The sequence below is a fragment of the Sciurus vulgaris genome (assembly GCF_902686455.1).
Source record: "Sciurus vulgaris genome assembly, chromosome: 10".
Taxonomy (NCBI): domain Eukaryota; kingdom Metazoa; phylum Chordata; class Mammalia; order Rodentia; family Sciuridae; genus Sciurus; species Sciurus vulgaris.
In genome coordinates, this window is record NC_136470.1 from 86022277 (window position 1) to 86045426 (window position 23150).

At 39.8% G+C, this 23150-nt stretch overlaps 1 protein-coding gene and 1 pseudogene across 3 annotated transcripts in view; one reads left to right on the forward strand and one right to left on the reverse strand.

Annotated features, from left to right (window-relative positions):
* Positions 1-23150, reverse strand: part of RTP4 (receptor transporter protein 4) — a 114346-nt gene that overhangs the window by 68954 nt on the left and 22242 nt on the right. Inside the window, exon 4 of one of the 2 annotated variants that reach the window (XM_079101488.1) lies at positions 20406-20540. The exons of the other annotated variant lie outside the window; for it this stretch is intronic. Coding sequence (XP_078957614.1) covers positions 20527-20540 — 14 coding nt within the window. The 3' untranslated portion in view covers positions 20406-20526. Of the gene's footprint in view, positions 1-20405; positions 20541-23150 lie in introns of those variants that run through there. 2 annotated transcript variants of the gene reach the window in all.
* LOC306638239 (ubiquitin-ribosomal protein eS31 fusion protein-like) lies at positions 14648-17569 on the forward strand (annotated as a pseudogene). The gene has a single exon. The product of its transcript is annotated as a ubiquitin-ribosomal protein eS31 fusion protein-like (transcript).

Genomic DNA, 23150 nt, shown 5'->3' on the forward strand with positions numbered 1-23150 from the left:
CTAATATCACCCTCTTACCCAAACCAGGAAAAGACACATCAAGGAAAGAAAATTTTAGACCAATATCCTTGATGAATATAGATGCAAAGATCCTTAACAAAATATTGGCAAACTGTATCCAAAAACATATTAAGAAAATTGTGCACGACTATCAAGTGGAATGCAAGGATGGTTTAACATCCGTAAAACAATAAACATAATCCATCATGTCAATAGACTTAAGGATAAGAATCATATGGTTATTTCAATTGATGCAGAAAAACGTTTGACAAAATACAACACCCCTTCATGCTCAAAACACTAGAAAAAATAGGGATAGTAGGAACATACCTGAACATTGTAAAGGCTATTTATGCTAAGCCCATGGCCAATATCATTCTTAATGGAGGGAAACTGAAAGCATTCCCTTTAAAAATGGGAACAAGACAGGGATGCCCTCTTTCACCACTTCTATTCAATATCATATTTGAAATACTAGCCAGAGCAATTAGACAGACTAAAGAAATTAAAGGGATACATATAGGAAAAGAGGAACTTAAGTTGTCACTATTTGCTGATGACATGATTCTCTATTTAGAGGATCCAAAAAACTCCTCCAGAAAACTTCTAGACCTCATCAATGAATTCATCAAAATAGCAGGTTATAAAATCAACATGCATAAACCTAAAGCATTTTTATACATGTTATGAAACATCTGAAAGGGAAATGAGGAAAACAACTCCATTCACAATATCCTTAAAAAAAAATAAAATATGTGGGAATCAATCTAACCAAAGAGGTAAAAGATCTCTACAATGAAAACTACAAAACACTGAAGAAAGAAATTGAGGAAGACCTTAGAAGATGGAAAGATCTCCCATGTTCTTGGATAGGCAGAATTAATATTATCAAAATGACCATGCTTCCAAAGGCACCATACAGATTTAATGCAATTCCAATTAAAATCCCTATGACATTTCTCATAGAAACAGAAAAAGCAATGAAATTCATCTGGAAGAACAAAAGACCCAGAATAGCCAAAGCAATTCTGGGCAGGAAGAGTGATGCAGGTGGTATCAATATACCAGACCTTAAACTATACTATAGAGCAATAGTAACAAAAATGGCATGGTACTGGCACCAAAATAGACAGGTAGATCAATGGTACAGGATAGAAGACATGGAGACATACCCACATAAGTACAGTAACCTCATACTAGACAAGGGTGCCAAAAACTTACAATGGAGAAAAGATAGTCTCTTCAACAAATGATGCTGGGAAAACTGGAAATTCATATGCAGTAAAATGAATCTAAACCCCTATATCTCACCCTGTACAAAACTCAACTCAATATAGATCAAGGATCTAGGAATTAGACCTGAGACCCTTCACCAAATAGAAGAAAAAGTAGGCCCAAATCTCCATCACGTTGGCTTAGGACCAGACTTCCTTAACAAGACCCCCTAGTGCAAGAAATAAAAGCAAGAAACAATAAATGGGATAGATTCAAACTAAAAAGTTTTTTCTCAGCATAGTAAACAATCAATAATGTGAAAAGAGAGCCTACAGAGTGGGAGAAAATCTTTTCCACACACACTTCAGACAGAGCACTCATCTCCAAAGTTTATAAAGAACTCTAAAAACTTTATACCCAAAATACAAAGAACCCAATCAATAAGTGGGCTAAAGAAATGGGCAGACAATTCACAGAAGAAGATATACAGGTGACCAACAATTATATGAAAAAGTGCTCATCATTCCTGGTAATTAGAGAAATGCAAATTAAAACCACCCTAAGATTTCATATAATTCCAATTAGAATGGCTTTTATCAAGAACACAAGCAATAATAAGTGTTGGCATGGATGTGGGGAAAAAGGAACACTCATAACATTGCTGGTGGAGTTGCAAATTGGTGCAACCACTCTGGAAAGCAGTATGGAGATTCCTCAGAAAACTTGGAATGGACCCACCATTTGACCCAGCTATCCCACTCCTCAGTTTATACCCAAAGGACTTAAAATCAGCATACTACAGTGATGCAGCCACATCAATGTTCATAGCAGCTCAATTCAGAATAGCTAGATTGTGGAACCAACCTAGATGCCCTTCAATTGACAAATGCATAAAGAAACTGTGGTATATATACACAATGGAATATTACTCAGCCATAAAGAATAGTAAAATTATGGCATTTGCTGGTAAATGGATGAAGTTGGAAAATATCATGCTAAGTGAAATAGGCCAAACCTGAAAAACCAAAGGCCGAGTGTTTTCTCTGATAAGTGCATGACAATATAAAATGATGGGGGATGGCAGGGGGAAGAGAAGAATGAAGGAACTTTGGATGGTTTAGAGGAAAAAGGGGTAGGAGGGGGTGGGAATGGAAAAACTAAAATGAAGCAGACAGTATTACCCTACACATATGTATGATTACATGAATGGTGTGAATCTACATTGTGTACAAGAGTAAAAATGAAAAGTTGTACCCCATTTCTGTACAATGAATCAAAATGTCTGTAAAAATAAAAAAAATATTTTAATAAAAAAAACCAAAACCTAACTTTTGCCTATTGATTCCTTTGTCCTGCCTGTGGCCAGGAGAATGTCATGTGCTTAGGGGGCAGTAACCACTGAAGCAAGGGGGTCAAGGTTAGCATGAGTTATTTAGAATGATGTGGGAGAAAAAACACAATTTTTCAGTTCTATCATTATAGCGAGAAGCCTCCAAGTAAATCATTCCCTATGTCCTGCTTAGGCACGGTATCAAGGGACAAAAGAGTAGAGAACTAAGAGCTAAATTGATGACATTTGGGTATTAGACAAATAATTTTCATGAGCCCCACCCTAAAACACTACAATTTTCTCTCTGAAACCATGTGACTCTACAGCATTCTATGATAATTATCAATGCATTTGTCTGCCCAGTGAGCAATATGAAGGAACTCCTATAGGCATAGGAATGTTTCATTGAAATGGATCTGTCACCACCTAGGGTCTTCTGCAGGTTTAAAAAACATTGAGTGATTCCTTTTAGGTTCTTTGTGGTAACTAGGATGCTTCAATGGCAGAAGGGGAAAAGCAGAGGCCTGTTCCTTGACTCACTTCTATAACTTTTCCTTCCATAAATTATTTATTGTCTGTTTTAGTTTACTAATGCATCTTGTGTTTTAGTCAGCTATTTCACTCCTATGACTAAATGATCTGACCGGCACAATTCTAGAGGAGGAAAGGTTTATTTGAGGACTCACGGTTTCAGAGGTCTTAGTCCATAGAAGGCTGGCTCCACTCCTCAAGGCTCAAGGTGAGGTTGAACACCATGGCGGAAGAGTGTGGCAGAGGGAAGCAGCTTACATCATCAGGAAGCAGAGAAAGAGAGAGTCTCCAATCTCCAGAAAAAAATATATATGCCCCAAAGCCATGCCCCAATTCCAATCTCCTCCAGCCACATCCAATTAATCTCATCAGGGATTAATTCACTGATTGGGTTAAGACTCTTACAACCCAAATTTTGTTTCTCCTCTGAACCTTCCTGCCTTGTCTCACATGTGAGCTTTTGGAGGATACCTCACATCCAAACCATAACATCTTGAGTATTTGATAATATGGTAGTTTTGTATTTTACTCTCTTAGCTAAGTTGGAACTACAATTCCTAGAATTCCTTTTCCTGTATGGTTCTGAGTTAGTATTAGCACAAGTTAGTGTTCTAAGTCATGTGAGATTTGGAAGGAGAAAGTGAAAAATCCATTTGATTTTCTTTTTCTTCTAAATGTCAACGAGGACAAGCATGGTTGTAAGTCAGTATCCCTGGCTTACTTGATTGGTATGGGGTAGAGTTGGGGCTGTAGCTCCTCCAGCTCCTGCCAGGTCCCATCCTTTTTCTGCCCTGAATCCTGAACCCAATGCAAGAATTACTCTATGGTACGAGGTACCAGCTTTTCTTGTATCTCAGCTGCATCATTGAAGATGAAGGAAGTGAGACACAGATACCGGTCAAGCTTCTAGTCTGTTCTTTGTATCCCTACTTCTTGCTTATATTTTCTTTCACATTCCTAGCCTGCTGACTTCAAGTCCAATACCAAAAGCAGAAGTTACAGACTTAATAGCCAACATATCAGCTATCACAATTATTCATGGAATATATCTCTTATTCTATGCCACTCAGAATGGTCCTATTTCCCTGAATCCTAAGTGATATAAGAATATTTATTGAATATTTACTACAATGTTATATATATACACACACACATATATATTATGTGTATTTACTATAATGTTATTTAATGTTACTATAAGCACAGAGAATTTAAGTAGTTTACCCCAAATCATACTTGCTCAAATTTGTAAGAGGCTAATCCAGGATTTTTAACTTTGATAGTCAAGTGGAGTCTGTGCCCTTATCCACTGTCTTGTTTGTATAAGGAAAAGCTATTCTAGATATCCTTGGATTCTCCTGTAGCTTGCAACTCTCTGGGAAATAGGTTCTGTTAAATTCTTAATCTCTAGAATAGTGTATATCAAAGTATGGTCCAAATGTCTTCTACGTCAGAATCACCTAGAAGACTGGTTGCAGGACATTCCCTGAGTTCTGCAGGTATGGGGTGGTTTTCTCAAATGATTTTGATGCACAGTGAAGTTTGACAACTACTCACTGCCCCCAAGAGAATAATAGCATAACAAATAAGTGTGTGTTTGTGCATGCGTGTGTGTGTGTGTGTGTGTGCGTGCGTGCGTGCGTGCGTGCGTGTTTGGGAAAAACTGGAAGGAGTCTTCTCGGAGGTGGCCTCCCACCAGGCTGTCATTTTAAGAGATGGCTGGGTTGCAGCCTCTGGTCTGTAGTTGAAGAAGACACAAGCAACAGAGTTGATACCAGAAAGCTCTGACAGGGTTTGCCTCTGCTCCTCCTGGAAGCCCCTCTAGAAACAGCTCCAGAGACATCTTCAGTGAGGCAGGCTGTCATCAGCCTGCCCCTTGACAGCGCCAGGAAGCAATTAGAGTGGCAGCAGCTGAAGGGGTAGCAGTGCCATTTGCATACATCCTTACCACCCCTCTGTCATCTGCCAGGGTTGTTAATTAGAAGTGTTTCTCTCCCTTCTCTGTGGGTTTATCATTCATTGATCTTCTCTTGGGAAGTCAGAACTGCACTACTCGCTGGCTGGAATGAGCAGAGGTTCACCGCTGGTGACCTTGTCTGAACAGCCTCAGGGGCCAGCTCCTGCCTGCACAAATTGCACTGGAAGAAGGCAAGGCACAGGATAAAAGCCTCCGCAAGGCTGCTGCGGGCATCATTAGCAGACATGTAGGGCTGATAATGAGGCCTCTTCCACACAGATGCTGGCCTGGGGGTGCCAGCACTCCTGTCTGCGGAGAAGTAGCCCCTCAGGCCTGAGACAGTCCCTCTTGCCCCTTAAGATGGAGCCTAACAGTTTGCGATGGGCTTTCCTATTCCCTGTCTCATTTGAATTTCTTCCCATTAATCTTGATGAGGTAGGATAGAAGAAATTTAAAAAATAGAAAGGAAACATAAAGAAAAGACAAAGAAATATAACTTAAGACAGTTTCCACATACCTTTCCAGGACTATCACTCCCCAACTCTCTCTCCTGGGCCTATCACTACCAAATTTATGGAAAATCTGAAAATCTACCTGGTGTATTATTAATAAGCCCACCAACAAATAGATTAAGCAAAGAGACAGAAAACCTATAACTTAGCTGCTAATAAAGACTTTGTAAGCATGAGGGTCCTGAGAATAACCAGATCACCATAAACCATCTTGAGATCACCAGACTGATATCGCCTCAACATACCTTCCCGTAGCCAGCCCTTACCAAAGCTCCTTCAAAAAGGGAAATTGAAAATCCCAAAATGCACTTCTTACTCTGGAGATGGCCCACATTCTCCTTTGAACGTGTAGTCTTTGTTTTCCTAAATAAATCTCTGGGCCTCTACTGACATGTGCTGAAATTCTTTCCCATCATGTATGTTAAAGGCCCCACTTGTCTTATTGAGTTCCCACCTCTCTCTAGGAACTTCTTGGGAGCTTCATCCAGAGATTTCTCTTCTCCCCTAACTTTGGTATGAGTAAACTAAGGAACTTGGAACCCAACTGCTGAAAATGTTAATAACTAAAAGTTTTTTCCTATCTTTCATGCCAAACCTCTTTCACAAAATGTGCCATTTCTTAGAAGTTCATTCTTTTCTAGATGTGGCAGTATGAGGTGAGTTTTAGGTGCCAGCTAGGAACTATATTTGCCAAATTACTTAAGTGGTATTATTTACTCCTCACAGTAACCTCCAAAAAATATCATCAGAACCACTGCACAGATGAGGAAACTGAGGTTCATGCCAAATTTCCTCAGAAGTAATCTCACGGGATTTGCGGAAGGACTGGCATAACTACGTGCTGTGAGCCGTCTGGTGGGGTTGATTTGGAGCAGGGACAAACGAGTAGCAAGGCTCTTGAATTCGGACAGTTTATTGTTGGATCAGGAAACCTGGGAACCCTGGCTCTCAAAGCTGGAACTTGAGACCTCCAACCTCGAACTCCAACTTGAACTCCGCACTCTGGTGCTCGAGGAGAGCCAGCTTATATCCCCTTCAGGAGGTGAAGGGTAGGGCTGACGCCAATTATGCGAAGATTAGGCGAGCAGCTAGCTGCCCAATCATGGCAAAGGTCAAAACGAGCAGGCATGTCAGGAGCACTTGGGAACACTTGTGCACACGTTGTGTGTGTGGACTTAATTGAATACGGCCAATGATAAATCACCTGGGTGTGCTTATGTTAATCAACCTCCTCACTGCCGAGGTAACCAAAACAACTTCTGGCTGGCTGCCATGCGCCATCTTGGCGAGTCCGCAGGGCATAGCCCCCAACAGTGCTGCGCACAGGGCATGGACTAGAGAAAGATGCCGACTACCTAGAATGCACCTTACTCTGACCTCCTGACAGGGGACGTCCTAAGGCCAGGAGCTCCTCCTAACGTTTCTCCTTGCACAAGTGACTTAAATTGCCAAGATCAGGCAAAAGGAGACTGGTCTCATGTTGTTTGAGTTTGTAATCAAGCTGAACCTGGAAGATGGCTCTCCTTTTTCTGTGAAAGAGCTCTCACAATCGCTTGCTTGCATTCTGGGTTGACTTTCCTGAGAGGACTTGACCGCTGGCTGTTCTATCACACATTATTTTTACACTGGAAGATAGAAGAAAAAATCCCCTACCCCTGACTCCTTTTCAGACCAATCCTGTGGCAGGCTCAGATGCATATCCACTTGTCCTTCTGATACCAGAATCTTTGGATGTGCAAGTCCCTTGTATAAAATGGTGCAGTATTTACATGTAACCAGCACACTTTCTCCTAAAATCATATCTAATTTTTTTTATAATTCCTAATACAATATAAATGTTATATGAATAGTTATACTGTATTGTTTAGGGAATAATGACAAGAAAAAAATTCTGTCTGTATCCAGTATAATTTCTTCTTTATTTAGACTTTTCTGTTCTTTATTGAATTTGTGAATTCAGAACTCATGAAGAAGGCATGTAACAAGTAACAACTCGGTATACTTGGAATATAAGAAAATATTAATAATATGAATTCTAAAATATAATCAACATGAATTCTAGATGCTTATATTTCCTGTGTTGGAAGATATTTCAGTAGATATTTAATTCAGACTCCTACATGGTGTGGTAATTACCCCCAAAGTTGAAGGGATTGCTGTAGAATCAAGTAACTTTTCTCCTTAATGAATATCTTGAATTCTGTAGTATCCCATCACCCAGAAACACAGTAACAGTGCATAACAATGTCAGAATTATTCATTTAGAAATGAGATTATAAATTATTTGAAGAAAGGTATTGTGACTAGTGTGTTTATTTCTGATTTTCAGAGTTTTAACCCATAGATCAGCACAGGTTAGGTTCTGTCTACATAAGTGTTGAGTGAATAAACAAGTAAATGAATGAGTGAATGAATAAATGGACAGATTCCTTAGATTTCCTGACAGATTTCCCACAACTTGCTTGAAGTAGTGTAATGTCTCTTACCTTGTCTCCCTCCTTCCTGGGCCTCTACTCTAAGCTGTGATGAGACAAATACTCCATATTAATGCTCCTGACACAGTACTTTTTCATCAAGTAACAACTCGGTATACTTGGAATATAAGAAAATATTAAGAATTATGAGACTGGAGTACAGGATTGTGATTCTTTGAATCCTGTTGCTCAATATTTCTAGGAATGCCCAAGAAAAATATATGCCAGATACCAGGTATTCCCCCAATCTATTGTCAACCAAGCAGGTCAAACTACTACCTTCCTCTCCATTCTCAATCCTAAATCTGAATTCCATAGTTTACCATTTAATCACAAAGAGAGGCCAGTTTTGAACAGAACTAATACCACCACCACCAACAACAACAACAAAAGAGTTTGTGTTGATACAGATTTATCTATACCTCTGGAAATATGATCAGTCGGTGCTCTCTGCTGTGACCAAGCTATACAAACAAGACTTCTTAATTTGTTGTTTACAGCTCTTGTTATTGGTCAGTTTTCTCATTGCTTAAAAATACCTAAGACTCCATATAAAGAGGTTTATTTAACTCAGTTTTGGAAGCTAAAAGTGCAAGATCAAGTGGATCCATCAGTTGAGACTCTGGTAAGGGCCTCATGGCAGATGACATCATGGCAAGAGAGCATGTGAAACCGAGTAATCACATGGTAAGACAGAAAGTCAGAGAACTGAATGGGGCCAGTTGCACTATTTCCTATGATGAGCAAACTGAGGTCCCACAAGAACTATGCTAATCTCTTCTGAGGGTGATTACCCCCAATGAATCAGTCACCTCCCACTAGTACCTACTCTTCAAAGTCTACCACCTCTCCATACCATCACCACTTTGGGGACCAGGCTTCCATCAGATGAACCTTTAGGGAGTATATTTACTAACACTCAAAGCACAGCAACTATTCAGAGTCCTATCATAGAGTAGACTTGAAGAAAGGTATTGTAACTGGTGTGCTTATTTCTGATTTTCAGAGTTTTGACCCATAGACTAGCACATGGTAGGTTCTGTCTACAAAAGTGTTGAGTGAATAAACAAGTAAATGAATGAGCGAATGAATGAAAGGGCAGATTCCTTCGATTTCCTGACAAATCTCCCACAACTTGCTTGAGGTAGTGTGATGTCTCTTACCTTGTCTCCCTGCTTCCTGGGCCTCTACTCTAAGCTGTGAGTTCCTACCTCCCTACACCCTGCAGAGCATTCCAGCACATCCTCTCCATATCTGGCTTTAGGGATCCCTGTGTTGTTAGACCTTCTCATGCCTCCTCTACCCCACTGTTTCTCCAGGACCATTCAATGCTCCTCCCATCCTATTTGAATTGAATCCTGACTATTCCTCCTCACACACAGAAAGGAAGACACAGAGATACAAAGGCAGAAATCTTTGACAAAATGTTTAGATTAGTTATATACTTCCTAAGTGTAAACACTTGATCCATTTATTTAATTCTTCAAACTCCAAATTTCTAGTCTAGACAAATTAAGATTATATCTACTTTGCAGCATTCTATGCACTAAGTGATAGCTGTTATCACCCAGTTTAAATTTACTAAGGGTTTTCTAAGTGCCAGTTGCACAGTGACATATATATATAGCAGGTGTTTAATAAGTACTATTCAATGTTACTAAATACTTATTCAATGGATTTGTAGAGCTTGTATAGTGAGGGAAAAGAACTGCTAGGTTAAGCATAGGATCTGTTTTCACCATCTTCTTCCTTTTTTTTTTTTTTTTATGTGCTGGACACAAAAGAAGGGAAATAGGAACAGAATTTGTGATTTAATATCCTATGTTCCACAACCCATCTATCATCTTATCCTATCTCTAATCATTTGAATTTCTGCTGGATGAACTACTGAAATGTCTAGAATAACAATAATAAGCATGAGTGCATTTTTTTTATCCTTTTTGCATCAATCAAGTAACATTTGTCAGGTAACATTTTATTAAGCCAAACTTATTGTTGAGCCAAGAGAAGACATTTGTGAAGGACATGATAATTATCTTGAAATACACGGAAGCCTCTCGTAAAAAAATGAATTAGACTTTGCCCATGTGTCCTCAGCAGAAAATCATTACTAGTGGCTGGAGGTTATCAAAAAGGCAGATTTCCTCCAAGATACAGTGTGAGGAGTGGGCACGTCCCTTCAGTGTGCGTTTGTCTGTGCGTGCATGTGTCATTGGAGATGGTGTTCACTGAACTAATAGTCTGGGGCACAGGACTATTGTGACGGCCAGGGACCAAAGCAGAGTAATGAAGAAAGGACTGATGAGGATTCCATTGACTCTACTTTTAATCAGCAAATAGGTTCCATTCTAAATTTAGAAAAATTCCCTTTACCAGAACCATCTCCATCCCCAAAGCACATTCACACAAGTGTTCACACACATACACACACACACACACAAAGAGACTATGTCTTTTTTGAGTCTCCTTTTGGGGCTAGGCCCTGTTGTCACCTTAAGCGAATGTGCATCAGAATCATTATGATGGCAACAGCAATAATACTAGTGTTGACAGGAACACTCCAGCTCCCCACTGCCCTCTTACTGCCTGCCACAGATCTGTCACTAAGGTGAGCCGTGTCTCTCTTCCCTTCTGGAAGTGTTCGTGAAATGCCAGAGGGTGTGTTTAGCCCTGAAGCAAAGTGCTGCCTCCTTCCAGAAGCAGGTAGACCCCTCATAAGGCCACATGAAGGCCTGATGTGTGCACATCAAACCCTGTCACCAACATGCTCAGGGGCATTGAAGCCTTGTGGCATGCTTGTCAAAGGTCGTGTTGGTTTTCCTTGCTGCAAAGAATGTGGTAAGTCTCTCAAGACTGAGTGTCCACATTCTGAGCTCCAATACGACATCCTCACTGGACTGAGGAAGGCCCTGAATTAGAAAACACGTGGAAAAGAACAATCATAAATTGCACACACAGACTCATTACAGTTTAGCCGCGTCCATGAGAAACACGGTCCAACCATAGAGAGTGTATATTTATATGTGTATTTTAATGCAAAGAAAATGGAACCCAGGAAAAGTAATTCCAAGGGCAAACAGTAGGTTATGAGTGAGGAACATACAATCAAACCTTCTCAATGGAAAGAAACCTTAAAAGTACATAACTACAGGGTTTTCTCTGCATAAACAATCTGTTCTACCAGAGGGAAGGTAGGTCTTTCTTGCTTCTTTAAAAATATTACCTAATGCCAGGCATGGTGGCACACACCTGTAATCCCAGCAGCTCAGGAGGCTGAGATAGGAGGATTGCAAGTTCAAAGCCAGCCTCAGCAACTTAGTGAGGCCCTAAGTAACTCAGTGAGACCCTCTCTCTAAAGAAAAGATTAAAAAGGGCTGAGAATGTGGCTCAGCTCAGTGGTTAAGTACCGCAACGTTCAATCTCCGGCACCACACACACACACACACACACACACACACACACACACACACAAGAATATTACCTAAGATAATAACCTCTCAACCAGACTGATTATTTCCCACCTTGAAATTTGCCTGAGAAAGGAGAGACACTTTGGGAGCAAATGAAAGAATCTGTGCCCTCACCCTGCCACTAATTCACTGGGTGAAGGTCGGCAAGTCACACTTCTGATTTTTTGTCTATAAAGTGAAAAGGTTCCTTCCAGATTCATGAGCAGTGAAATCTGTGTGTGTCGTCTCCTCAGCCTGACTCCCAGTTTGTGACTATAGGTAAGCCATTTAGAGGACAAGGCCAGTCAGGGGAGGCCCCCCGCTTCCCACAGGCCTAGATATAGCTCACCAGAAAACACATGTGAGAATTGACTACATGACATTCTGCTTCTACTTTTATTGACATTCTTAAAGGAGCTCCTTTATTCCACACTGGAAGCTGGGACATGGAGCAGCCAATGAGAGGATAACTAAGCATTCAGGGTCAGAGGAGGCTGGGCTGTCATGGCCCCGGGGGGAGGGCACCCAAGCTTGAGGTGTAGCCTATGACTAAGGCAGCGTGGAGTCGGATGAACTGCCCAAGGAGACAGCTGAGCTATGATTAATAAATCATCATCTAACACTTGGTTTTCTTATCTGGAAAGGCTTCTATAGGATTACATAGGACTCAGGCTCAGCCAGAATTCCATGCTGTAACCTAGAACTGGAAAGACAAGAAGCTTCAAGTTGAAGTTTGGTTTGGAGAGAGGTTTAGAGTATGCCAGGGCTGCTCTACTTGGGAGGCAAGGCTGTAGGGAAAAGCAGATCAGAGATGGATCTAAGTGAGACGTAGCAGCTGGTGTTATGGCAGTGATGGAGAGCTGTGTGCCTTAAGGACCCAGGATTTAGTTCCAGTTCTTTTGGGCAAACACCCATCTCTGAGCCTTGTTTCTATCTTGTAAAATTGGAAAAATAATCTCTAGTCATGTTTATCTTATCAAACAATGCTGTAAAGCTAATATGAAAACATGCATAGAGAAGTACCCTGTCAACTAAAGAATAGTATAAAATGATAGTTTAAAAAAACATAACTGTAAGGACAGACAAATAAAAGAGAAGGTGATCTCTTCCTGTGTTTTTTCTTTTTTTTTCTATGTATATAGTACTGGGGATTGGGTCCAGGACCTCATGCAAGCTAGGCACTGAGCTACATCTGTGGCCCTGTTATATTGTGAGACACGGTCTCACTAAGTTGCTAAGTCTGGCCTCAAACTCATGCTCCTCCTTCCTCAGCCTTCCAAACAGCTGGGATTACAGGTACATGTCAGCACACCCAGCCTGGGTTTACTCTTTAATTTTTTTAAATGTTAGTACGTTATATAGTTTTATATAACAGTGAGGTTCATTTTGACTTATTCATAAATGCATATAACATGGTTTTCTCCATTTCAATTCTCAGTACTATCCTCTTCCCTCCCTTCCTCTCTTCCCTAATTCTCTTCCTTTGGTCAATTTTATTTCATTTACTCTTCTAATGACATTACAAACACATATCCGTTTGCAAAAGAAATCATAATTCTTCTGCATTTTCAGCCAACCAAATGTCCATAAAAAAGAGAACTGGAAACAAATTCGTGAATTTGTGATGTATTCTTTTATTTTATTTTTGGTACTAGGGATTGAACTCGGGAACACTCAACCACTGAGCCACATCCCCAGCCCTATTTTGTATTTTATTTAGAGACAGGGTCTCACTCGGTTGCTTAGTGCATTACTATTGCTCAGGCTGGCTTTGAACTCTCCATTCTCTTGCCTCAGCCTCCCAAGCATTTGGGATTACAGGTGTGCACCACTATACTTGGGTGATATATTCATTTTAGTAGAATGCTACTCAGCAATAAAAAAGGAACACCTATCAATACATGCAGCATTGTATATCATCTATAAGAAAAAGTATAAACTAGTGACATACTCAACTCTTAATACAAAATGTTGCATTGAATAAAAGAAGCTCTACAATAAATAGCATAGCTACTACAGGAGTCCATTTATATTAATGTCTGTCGTTTCTTTAATCAACAGTTTGTGCCTTTCTTTGGTGACTTGGAGTTTGCAGGTTTTGTCTAATACCTGAATTTGTCAGCATAAAGGTATTAAGATTTTCCTTTCTTCTTTAAGTGTCTACAGATGCTAAAAAATGGCATTTTGCCTAATATTAGTAATTCGTGGGTTTTTTTTTCATTTTTTTTCTATCTGATCAAGCAAGGTTACTTGCCTGAGACATAGCAGTCTTAAACTATTCATAAACTAGCTTTGCTTTTGAATGATGTCTCATACTGTTTGTCCATTTTCTATTTCATTGATTTCTCCTTTTTTCTTACATCCTTTCTCTTTACTTTTACTTTAATCTGCTCTTTTTTCTTCTAGATTCTTAAGAATGAAGCATGCACACAAACAATAATAGATGCTGGCATGGATGTGGGGAAAAAGGCACACTTCTACATTGCTGGTGGAGTTGCAAATTGGTGCAACCACTTTGGAAAGCAGTATGGAGAATCCTGAGAAAACTTGGAATTGGTCCACCTTTTGACCCAGTTATCCCACTCCTCAGTTTATACCCAAAGGACTTAAAATTAGCATACTACAGTAACACAGCCACATAAATGTTTATAGCAGCTCAATTCATAACAGCTAGATGGTAGAACCAAACTAGATGCCCCTCATCAGAGAAATGGATTAAAAAAACTGTGTTATATATACACAATGGAATATTATTCAGCCATAAAAAAGAATAATATTATGGCATTTGCAAATAAATAAATGGAACTGGAGAATATTATGCTAAGTGAAATAAGCCAATCCCCCAAAACCAAAGGCCAAACGTTTCCCTGATAAGTGGAGAATGATATATAATGGGAGTGGGGAGTTGGGGAGTGAGGGAAGAATAGAAGAACTTTAGATTATGTAGAAGGAAATGAGAGGGGTGGGGTATGAAAAATGGTAGAATGAGACAGACATCATTACCCTATGTTCATGTATCATAATACAAATGGTATGAATCTACATCATGTACAACCATAGAAATGAAATGATGTACCCTATTTGTGTATAATGAATCAAAATGCAGTCAGTTAAAAAAAAGTAAATAAATAATTTTATAAAAAAATAATGAATCATGCAGTGTGTGTGCTTTGATCCAGTCTCTGGCAGTGGCTTATGAGTCACCCAAACTGTGTCCCCAGGTCTAATCCATGTCTCCCTTTTCTTTGGCTTCAAGTGGGACCACCACTGTGATGCAGATTTTCATAAAAACCCTTATGGGGAAGACTTTCACACTCGAGGTTGAACCCTTGGACACTACAGAAAATGTAAAGGTCAAGATCCATAATAAGAGTTCCTTCCTTATTGGTGAAAACTGATCTTTGCTGGTAAGCAACTGGAAGATGGATGTACTTTGACCACAACATTCCTAAGGAGTCCACCCTTCATCTTGTGCTGAGGCTTTGTGGTGGTGCAAAGAAAAGGAAGAAGTCTTACACCACTCCCCAAAAGAATAACCATAAGAGAAAGAAGGTTACGTGGGCTGTCCTGAAATATTATAAGGTGGATGACAATGGCCAAGTCAGTTTCCTGTGCTGGGAGTGGCCTTCAGACAAATATGGTGCTGGATTTTTTCAGCCACTTTGACAGACATTATTGTGGCAAGTGCTGTCTGACTTACTGCTTCAACAAACCAGAAGACAAGTAGTGTGTATGAGTTAATAAAAGACATGAACTCATAAAAAAAGAATGAAGCTACAAGATTGCTATTAAAACATTCCCACATATAACTATGAATTTCCCTCTAAGAACTATTTTGACTTCATCTCCCAAATTTTGATCTGTTGTGTTTACATATCATTCAGCTAAAATGTTGGCTGATTTCCTTTCTGAGCTCTGATCTTTTGACACATTGTTTATTTTAGAATGTGTTAATTAATTCTAAATTGTTGTGGGGGTTTCATACATATTTCTGTTGTGGTTTTTCAACTTATTGCATTGTGGTCAAAAATATATGTTTCACATGATTTTTTAAAATTTAATTTAGGAAGGTCTAGATGTTTGCCCACCATGTGGGAAATCTTGCATTTGAAAAAAAATCTGTGCCTTCTATAGCTGTTGGATAAAGTCTTCTGTAAATGCCAGTTAGGTACATTGATTGATGGTTTGACTCAAGTATATTTGATATATAAAGAAGACTTTACTCAACAATTTTCTCTCTGCATCCTTGCCAGCATTTGTTTTCTGGTTGCTGTGGTTTTATTTTGTAATAGACTTTCTGACAGCAATGTTGACCTTCACCTCCCAGTTAGTCTGAGTGGGCTTATCACTGGAGCAGAAGTGAATTTTGCGACTTGAGTCTAGGAGCCCTGTGTTCAGATTATAAAAGGTGATGCAGATGGCACCTGCTCTTGAAACTCAGTCACCATGCCAGGTGAAAGCAAAGAAACCACTTGGAAAGGCCAAGTATAGATTTTATTCAGTCCCATATCAGTATTAACCTTCAATAGGTGAGTGCCTTAGGCTTCAAATGTTTCCAGATCCCAGTCTTCAAGCAACTTCATCTTAATGTGTGAATCAGAGACAAATGGTCCCTGACAATTCCTGTCTTAATGCTAATGTAAGAACCAAACAAATCAATGTCTCTTAAAGCCACGAAATATGAGACAGTCTGTTAATCAGCAATCAACAGCTAGAACATTACATTTTCTCTCTCTAGTGGTTATTAGGAGTACAACTACTGCTTCAGGCCCTCAATTTAAAAAAAAAAGTGAAAAGGAATCCCCACATTCACAAAAAATGTGAAGACTCATTGAGCTAGGAATTTTAACTGATAAAGAAAAGTACAGCAGAGGCCATTGTATTAATGCATTAGGTTAGTTTAGTTTAAGCAAAGCCTGCTCCCTGTCTGTAAACACTAAAAAGATTTTGCTGAAACCAGATTCTATCTCACATAGCAATTATTTTGACAATGTGTTTTCTTTTACCCATAATAATACATTTATTTCATACCAAGGCACAATTTATTTTTAAAAACAAAAATGTTATGCTGTAGACCAAACCAGGTGAATTTAAATAATTGGAAAAACAGGCTCTTTTAAAATCATTTCTGCCAATTTGTCTTCTCTCCTTCCTGCCTGCCCACACTTCTTCCACATGGTCCCTTGCACACGCTCTCAAATGTGGTGACAACAGTTGTCAATAACAACCAAAGATTAAGCTTCGTGTGTCGAGAAAGATTTTAAAAATTGGAGCTGGTGGAGCTGGAAACACCTGCAGGGGTTCATTCCATACTCCCTGAGGTTGACTCATGCAGAAAGTGCCCTGCTGCTCCGGTTTAAGATAACAGCAAATCTCCAAGGGCCTGGAGAACATTTGTGAAGGTCTTACAAGTGGGAAAGGACTGCGTAAACCATCTCAGACAGAAACATCACTGCAAGCAAACACCAAGACACGCCGATGCAGTGAAGGGCACTCAGTGAGACAAAGCGTTTGAATTCAAGACCTGGGATCTGTCACTCCATCAAAGGAAATGTTCAATGGAAGCCCAGTTGTCCTGATCCATTCAGGGCATATTTCACCCCTATTCTAACATACAGCATAAATCCACCAAATCTGCCAGGTTATATATATATATATTTTTTTCATTTTTACCCAAATATCAATGCTTTTTTTGTGAAACCCAGGATTTTTTGAATCCATTTATTTTTCTGAATTCTTTTAGAATGCATTTTGCATTTATAGATGAGAAATTCTAATAAATTTCTCCAATTGACCATTGCACAAAGACCTGGGAAGTATTCCCCCAAAAGGAGAGATGTTTATCTTATTATCAAGGAAGTGTTCATTGATGCATCATTGAAACTCAAAAGAAATGAGTTGCTGTTATGTTTCAAAACAATTTGATAAAGGGAAAATGACTTCAGACTTTTAGGGAGTCTAAGAACCTAATTGATTTATAAGGAATTTACCCTTGACAAAGGCACTAGGGCACAGTGTATGCAATTTTTATTACAACTTTAGGGAGTTCATGGACTTCAGGTTAAGGACCCCTGTCCAATCATGACTATTGCATGTGGAACATAAGCTAACCGGTTTGAATTCAGGTCAATTGCCGTTCATTCATTTTAGCCTGCTATATGTCAGGCACTGAACTAGGCCTGCCACCTGTGCTTCAGCATGATCCTGAGAAATAAAGGGACCCATTTGACAGAACAGCACCTTTCTTTTCTCTTTCCTCTTTTCTTCATGACAACTATTACATTCCAATAATTTAATGTTCTTCTAAAGACTGCATTATGAGAAATATTAATCCAGTCCAAAGGCTATATTTTAAATATAAGAAAACTAAAGCCCAGAGAGAGAGAAAAATAACAATAACATGCCTTAAGTCAGAGAGTGAGTTGCTACAGTGGATTCCAGGCCTGTACTCTTGACTGCATTCCTCTTCAACCAGAGGACTCCAGCCCAATGGATGAAACATCTTTGAAGTGTGGGTTACCCCAGAAGCTGATCTTGGGACAAAGATGGGACAGCAAAGTAGTTTATTTTGGGGGTGAAAGAAATAGTAGTGAAGAGAGGAAGAAATGAGAAAGAGATGGCAATGGATATAGGGCTCCTAATCAAATGGGCTATGACTGTGTGAATGTATCTTAATCCTATTATTCTGGGAAGCAGTACAGGACACAGACCTTAAAGGTATCCCATGCAAAGGAAAAGGGAGCTAACCTCTTTGGGAGATAGGAAAGGACACTAAGTCCCACACTTCCAACATCCCTCATGATGGGCTCTGGTGGCCAAAGAAGATTCTTAATCAAAGAAATGCAGGTGCTAGCAATTGCAAGTCACTTGGCAAATGCAGAAGATGGAGGAACAGGGTTGGACCACTGATAATATATCCTGTATGTGGATATTCACATACGTGGTTGGATCTACAGGCTAGTACACAGTGCATTTGTGAGGGGATTGGGAAACTTGGCTCCTTGTTTAATATGTTTAAGCTCCATTTGGAAACACACAACTAAACACCATTTGGAGACCCAGGGAAGTGCTTTTGCAGACAGCAGCCGAGATAATGAGGGGTTTGTGAAGCAGGCAAAGTAGGATGATGGCTTTGGGTTTATTTAGGCTGCAGAAGGGAAGGTTGACACAGAGCTTAATTATAATCTACTGAGTCCCAACACTTTCCAAATTCTGTTAATTCTACATTCATAACATTCTTTTCCACTCTTCAGGTCTTTCTTTAGGCTCTCAATGTTTACCATCTAAACCAGGCATCTTAAACATCAATAGATCTAATGCTCCTTTTTCTAAAAGGAAAGAAACAAAAACAAAACATATTTTGTGATGCCTTATTTAGTACCTGAAATGGAAGTTATAGATAATATAACCTATCAACGTATATCATTTTCATCAACAATATAATGCCTAATACATACAGAAATAAAGTAATTTATGATGAAATAATGATATATTTGAGTCATGTAATTGCTAAGTGCACCTTCACTAGAGCACACAGCAAGTAGTCAGAGGCTTGTGCCTCTTCATGGAATCACTGAGTGCTGTAGTTTTAAATGTGGCCAGCACAGGTGTTTTATGTTGGGATTAAAATACCATTAACACTGTGTGCATATGTAAAATAGAGTTAAATTCTACACTTTCTCTATCATTAAAATATATATTCAACTTTTACATGAAATAGAGGACAATTCTAAGTTGTTTGGAGTTGGCCTATGCAATGTAAAAAGGGTCCCAAACTAAAGGTTCATCAGGGGTTGGTGGCACCAAAAAAATACATCATTCTTTGTTCCTGCCCACCAATACCAATAGCAAACCAAACAATTCCACAAAATTCCAAAACATGCCCTATGAGCAGTATTGCCCCCAGTGAGAAGCAATGACTCATTACAATAAAATCCTTTGCTCCCCCCTTAATTATCTATTTCATCTATCCTCCACATCACCACCAAGTGAACTTCCTAGACTGCAGGGTGGACCTTTCTCCCAAAATTTCTGCAGTTCCTTCTGTCCAAATTCCTTCTACCTGGTAGAGACCTAGGGATTGGTTCCTCTGCCAAGAGTTTCAAAAAGCCAGAGCCAGAGCCGCTACATAAAATTATGCGAGTGTTGCACTGCTCAGTTCTAGAGAGGTTGGGGATTTCTTACATCTGCTGATGGAGACAATGTGTGATATTGAAAACAAAGAGGTGTATCTACTCTAGAGTCTGTGTAAAAAGACTACATAGAAGCAGGACTGATGTACCACTAACTGCTCTAAGAAGCCCTGATTTGCTCTAGATTTCAGAGAAGTATGGAACACTATAATAACCCCTCCCATCCAGAGTCCTCTCCTGATGACGTAGACAACTGAAGCTGGTACTGCCGTTAGCCAAGACTTGAAGTACCTTGTCCACATGTGTGTGCTCCCTCTCTGTGATTGCTAGGTCTAGGTTCTTGGGGCTCTTCGTGACACGGTGCAGTGAAAAGTGATGGGAAGTGGGTTAGGGTGAGTGTGAAGAATGGTAAATTGAATTATCAAAGCAAAGAGTTGACAACTTCCTCTTCTGGAAGGGTCCCAAGCAATAAACCACCAGGTTCCTCAGGGGTTAGTGGCACAAAAACAAAAAAAAAAAAAAGAGCATTGGGCATAGAAATCATCTTCCAGTTCCTGCATCTGTTAGGATACTGCTTCCATCATCCTTGTTATTCATATCCACGCAATTCCCCTGATGACTGAGGAGAACGAACGTGGACAAGAGTGGGAATAGGTGGAGCAGAGAGGAGGAGTTGAGGGAGGCCTACAAACTGGTTTCTCTTTCCAAAACTCCACCAAATCCATATTCTGGAAGGTCACTATAAGCTCCGCATCACAAAATCTGTCTTCACCTGTGTTAGCCTGCTTTTCACCACTGTGCAAAATACCGGAGAAAATCAACTTAGGGGATTTATTTGAGCTCACGGTTTCAGAGGCTTCAGTTGGTGGTTGGCCTTCTCCAAGGCAGAAACATCATGGCAGAAGTGTCTGGCAGAGGAAAGCTGCTCACTGCTCACTTCCTGGCAGCCAAAAAACAGAAACAGAGAGGAAGGGGCTAGTGACAAAACTGTTCCCAAAGCACATCCCCAGTGACCTACTTCCTTCAACCAGGTCCTACCTCCTGCAGTTTCCATCACCTCCCAATAGTCCCTTCAAATCAGGAAGTCATCGATGCATTAATCCAGTCATGAAGTTAAAGCCACTAATGACATCACAGGAGTCCCATCCTAACATCCTGATTATCTACCAAAAACCTCACCTCCAAACACCATGAGCATGAATTTGGGGATTAGACTTCCAACACATTTACTTTTGGGGAACACACTCAAATCATAGAAATTTCCAGAGTAGAGTGTAGGCCTCTCTTCTTTTTACTTAAAAAAGGTACTTAAAACTATGTTTATTCTTAACTATTTTCAGTCTATTTTTTTAATTTCTAATGTAATTTTGTATAATCAGAAAACATACTTCTTATAATTTTAATCTTGTTTTGTTTTTGGTAGTGGGGATTGAACCCAGGAGCACTTTACCACTGAGCCACATCCCCAGCCCTTTTTTCTATTTTATTTAGAGACAGAGTCTCACTGAGTTGCTTAGGACCTCATTAAGTTTCTGAGACAGGCTTTGAACTCACAGTTCTCTTGCCTCAGCTTCCAGAGCCACTGAGATTACAGGCATGTGCCACCAGGCCTGGCTTATCATTTTAATCTTTTAAAATGTATCCATTTTAATCCACTGAAGGACTCATCTGGTTTATTTTCTATTCCCAGTGATTATGATCCTGTGAGGCTTATTGACCAACATCTGAAGGTAGTTTAGTCTCATTTATTTTATTCAGTTTTCTACTTGTTGACAGTGAGATTACAAGTCCTGTACTTGTTACTTCCCCATCACCCAAAGCCTCCTTGACTTATTAAATCCAACTCACAGTGATTAATTTCCATTGCTTTCCTCTGTGAGCCTTCATGTCCCAACACAGATGTCATTTTTTTCTTAGAGGTTTCTCCCAACTACTCTCCTTCATTTCTTTTCTTGGAGTGTAAAATATTTACTCTTTATATAGCCCATATCCTGCACAATTGTATTTCTTGATTACTTTTTTACTTACTTTCCCAAAGAATATATATTATATACATTAGTTTGAGGCATATGGAATGTCTGTTACTTGATGGTTTTTTGGCCTACAGAACAGGCAGTTTCCCCCAGTTCAAACTAATATGTACAAAAAATAATACTGGTTATATATATGCAGAGAAATTGTGGGGCTCTCAACATAGCCCTGGTCTCTTATGAAATGTTATTAGCATAGTGTCTTCCTGTACAGTAGGTAATTCTTTCCCCAGAACTGTTCACACTGGCCCTCTCACAATTCTTGCTTCTTGCTATAGACTGTGCTGAGGACAAAACCAAGACCCTGGGAGGGGTCCACAGGTAAGAGCTCTAGCTCAGCTGCATGCTGTGGTGCTGGTGTTATTCAGGCTGTTGTGGTTTCAGCTCGCTTTGCCTTGGCCAGGTGTCGGGCTGTTGCTGACTCTGGGGTGTTGCTGGCTTGAGGCGGACCAGGGGTGACACTGGTCCTACTTTTAGCTAACCCTGAGGAAAGGGGTTCCCTCTTCTGGGAGTGATTAGAGGTCCCCCTGGGCTTCAGGCTGGAAAAGTCTTTGCACCTGATCTCTTTGTCTCTCCTCGAAGCATTATCATGATCTCAGGATGGTCTTCGCCTGTTCCTCCCACTCCTAAGGTGGAGGAGAGGGGATTTGCAATCTCACATCGATCACCTCCATTGTTACCTTGCTTTTTCATTTTGTTTGTTGTTATTTTTTAATTTCTTCACAATATTGGCTTTCTTGGCCAAAGTGTTTAACTCAAGCTCTTGACTTGAGTGTCTAGAAATAACACATAGCATATTATAGATGAATAAATGGCAGTAGCCATTAGTCCAGACACCTGGTGTTTCTATAATAGCCCCTGAAAGAAGTTCCTAGGAGCATGAAGGTAGAAGTGCCCAACACCAGTGTCCACCCTGATTAACCAAGGTGAAGAAGGTCATCTGGAAGTCTTTTTTTTTTTTTTAATTTGTTCAAATTAGTTATACATGACAGTAGAATGCATTTTGACACATTTTACACAAATGAATATGGTGAAGAGTCATGTATAGCATTATCATACATGTATGTAGGACAATAATGCTCTTTCCACAGTCCTTCCCATCCCCACACTCCCTCCCCTCCTCTGCTCTCCTCATATCCCTCTGCACAATCCAAAGTTCCTTCATTCTTCCCCACCCACCCACCCCTATTATAAATTAGCATCAGCTTATCAGAGACAACATTTGGGCCTTTGGTTTTTTTGGATGGGCTTATTTCACTTAGCATGATACTCTCCAGTTCCATCCATTTACCTGCAAATGCCATAATTTCATTCTTCTTTAAGACTGAGTAATATTCCACATTGTATTTATACATTTTCTTTATTCATCCATCTGTTGAAAGGCATCTAGATTGGTTCCATATTTTAGCTATTGTGAATCGAGCTGCAATAAACATCGATGTGCCTGTATCACTGTAGTATGCTGATTTTAAGTATTTTGGTATAAACTGAGGAAGGGGACAGCTGGGTCAAATGGTGGT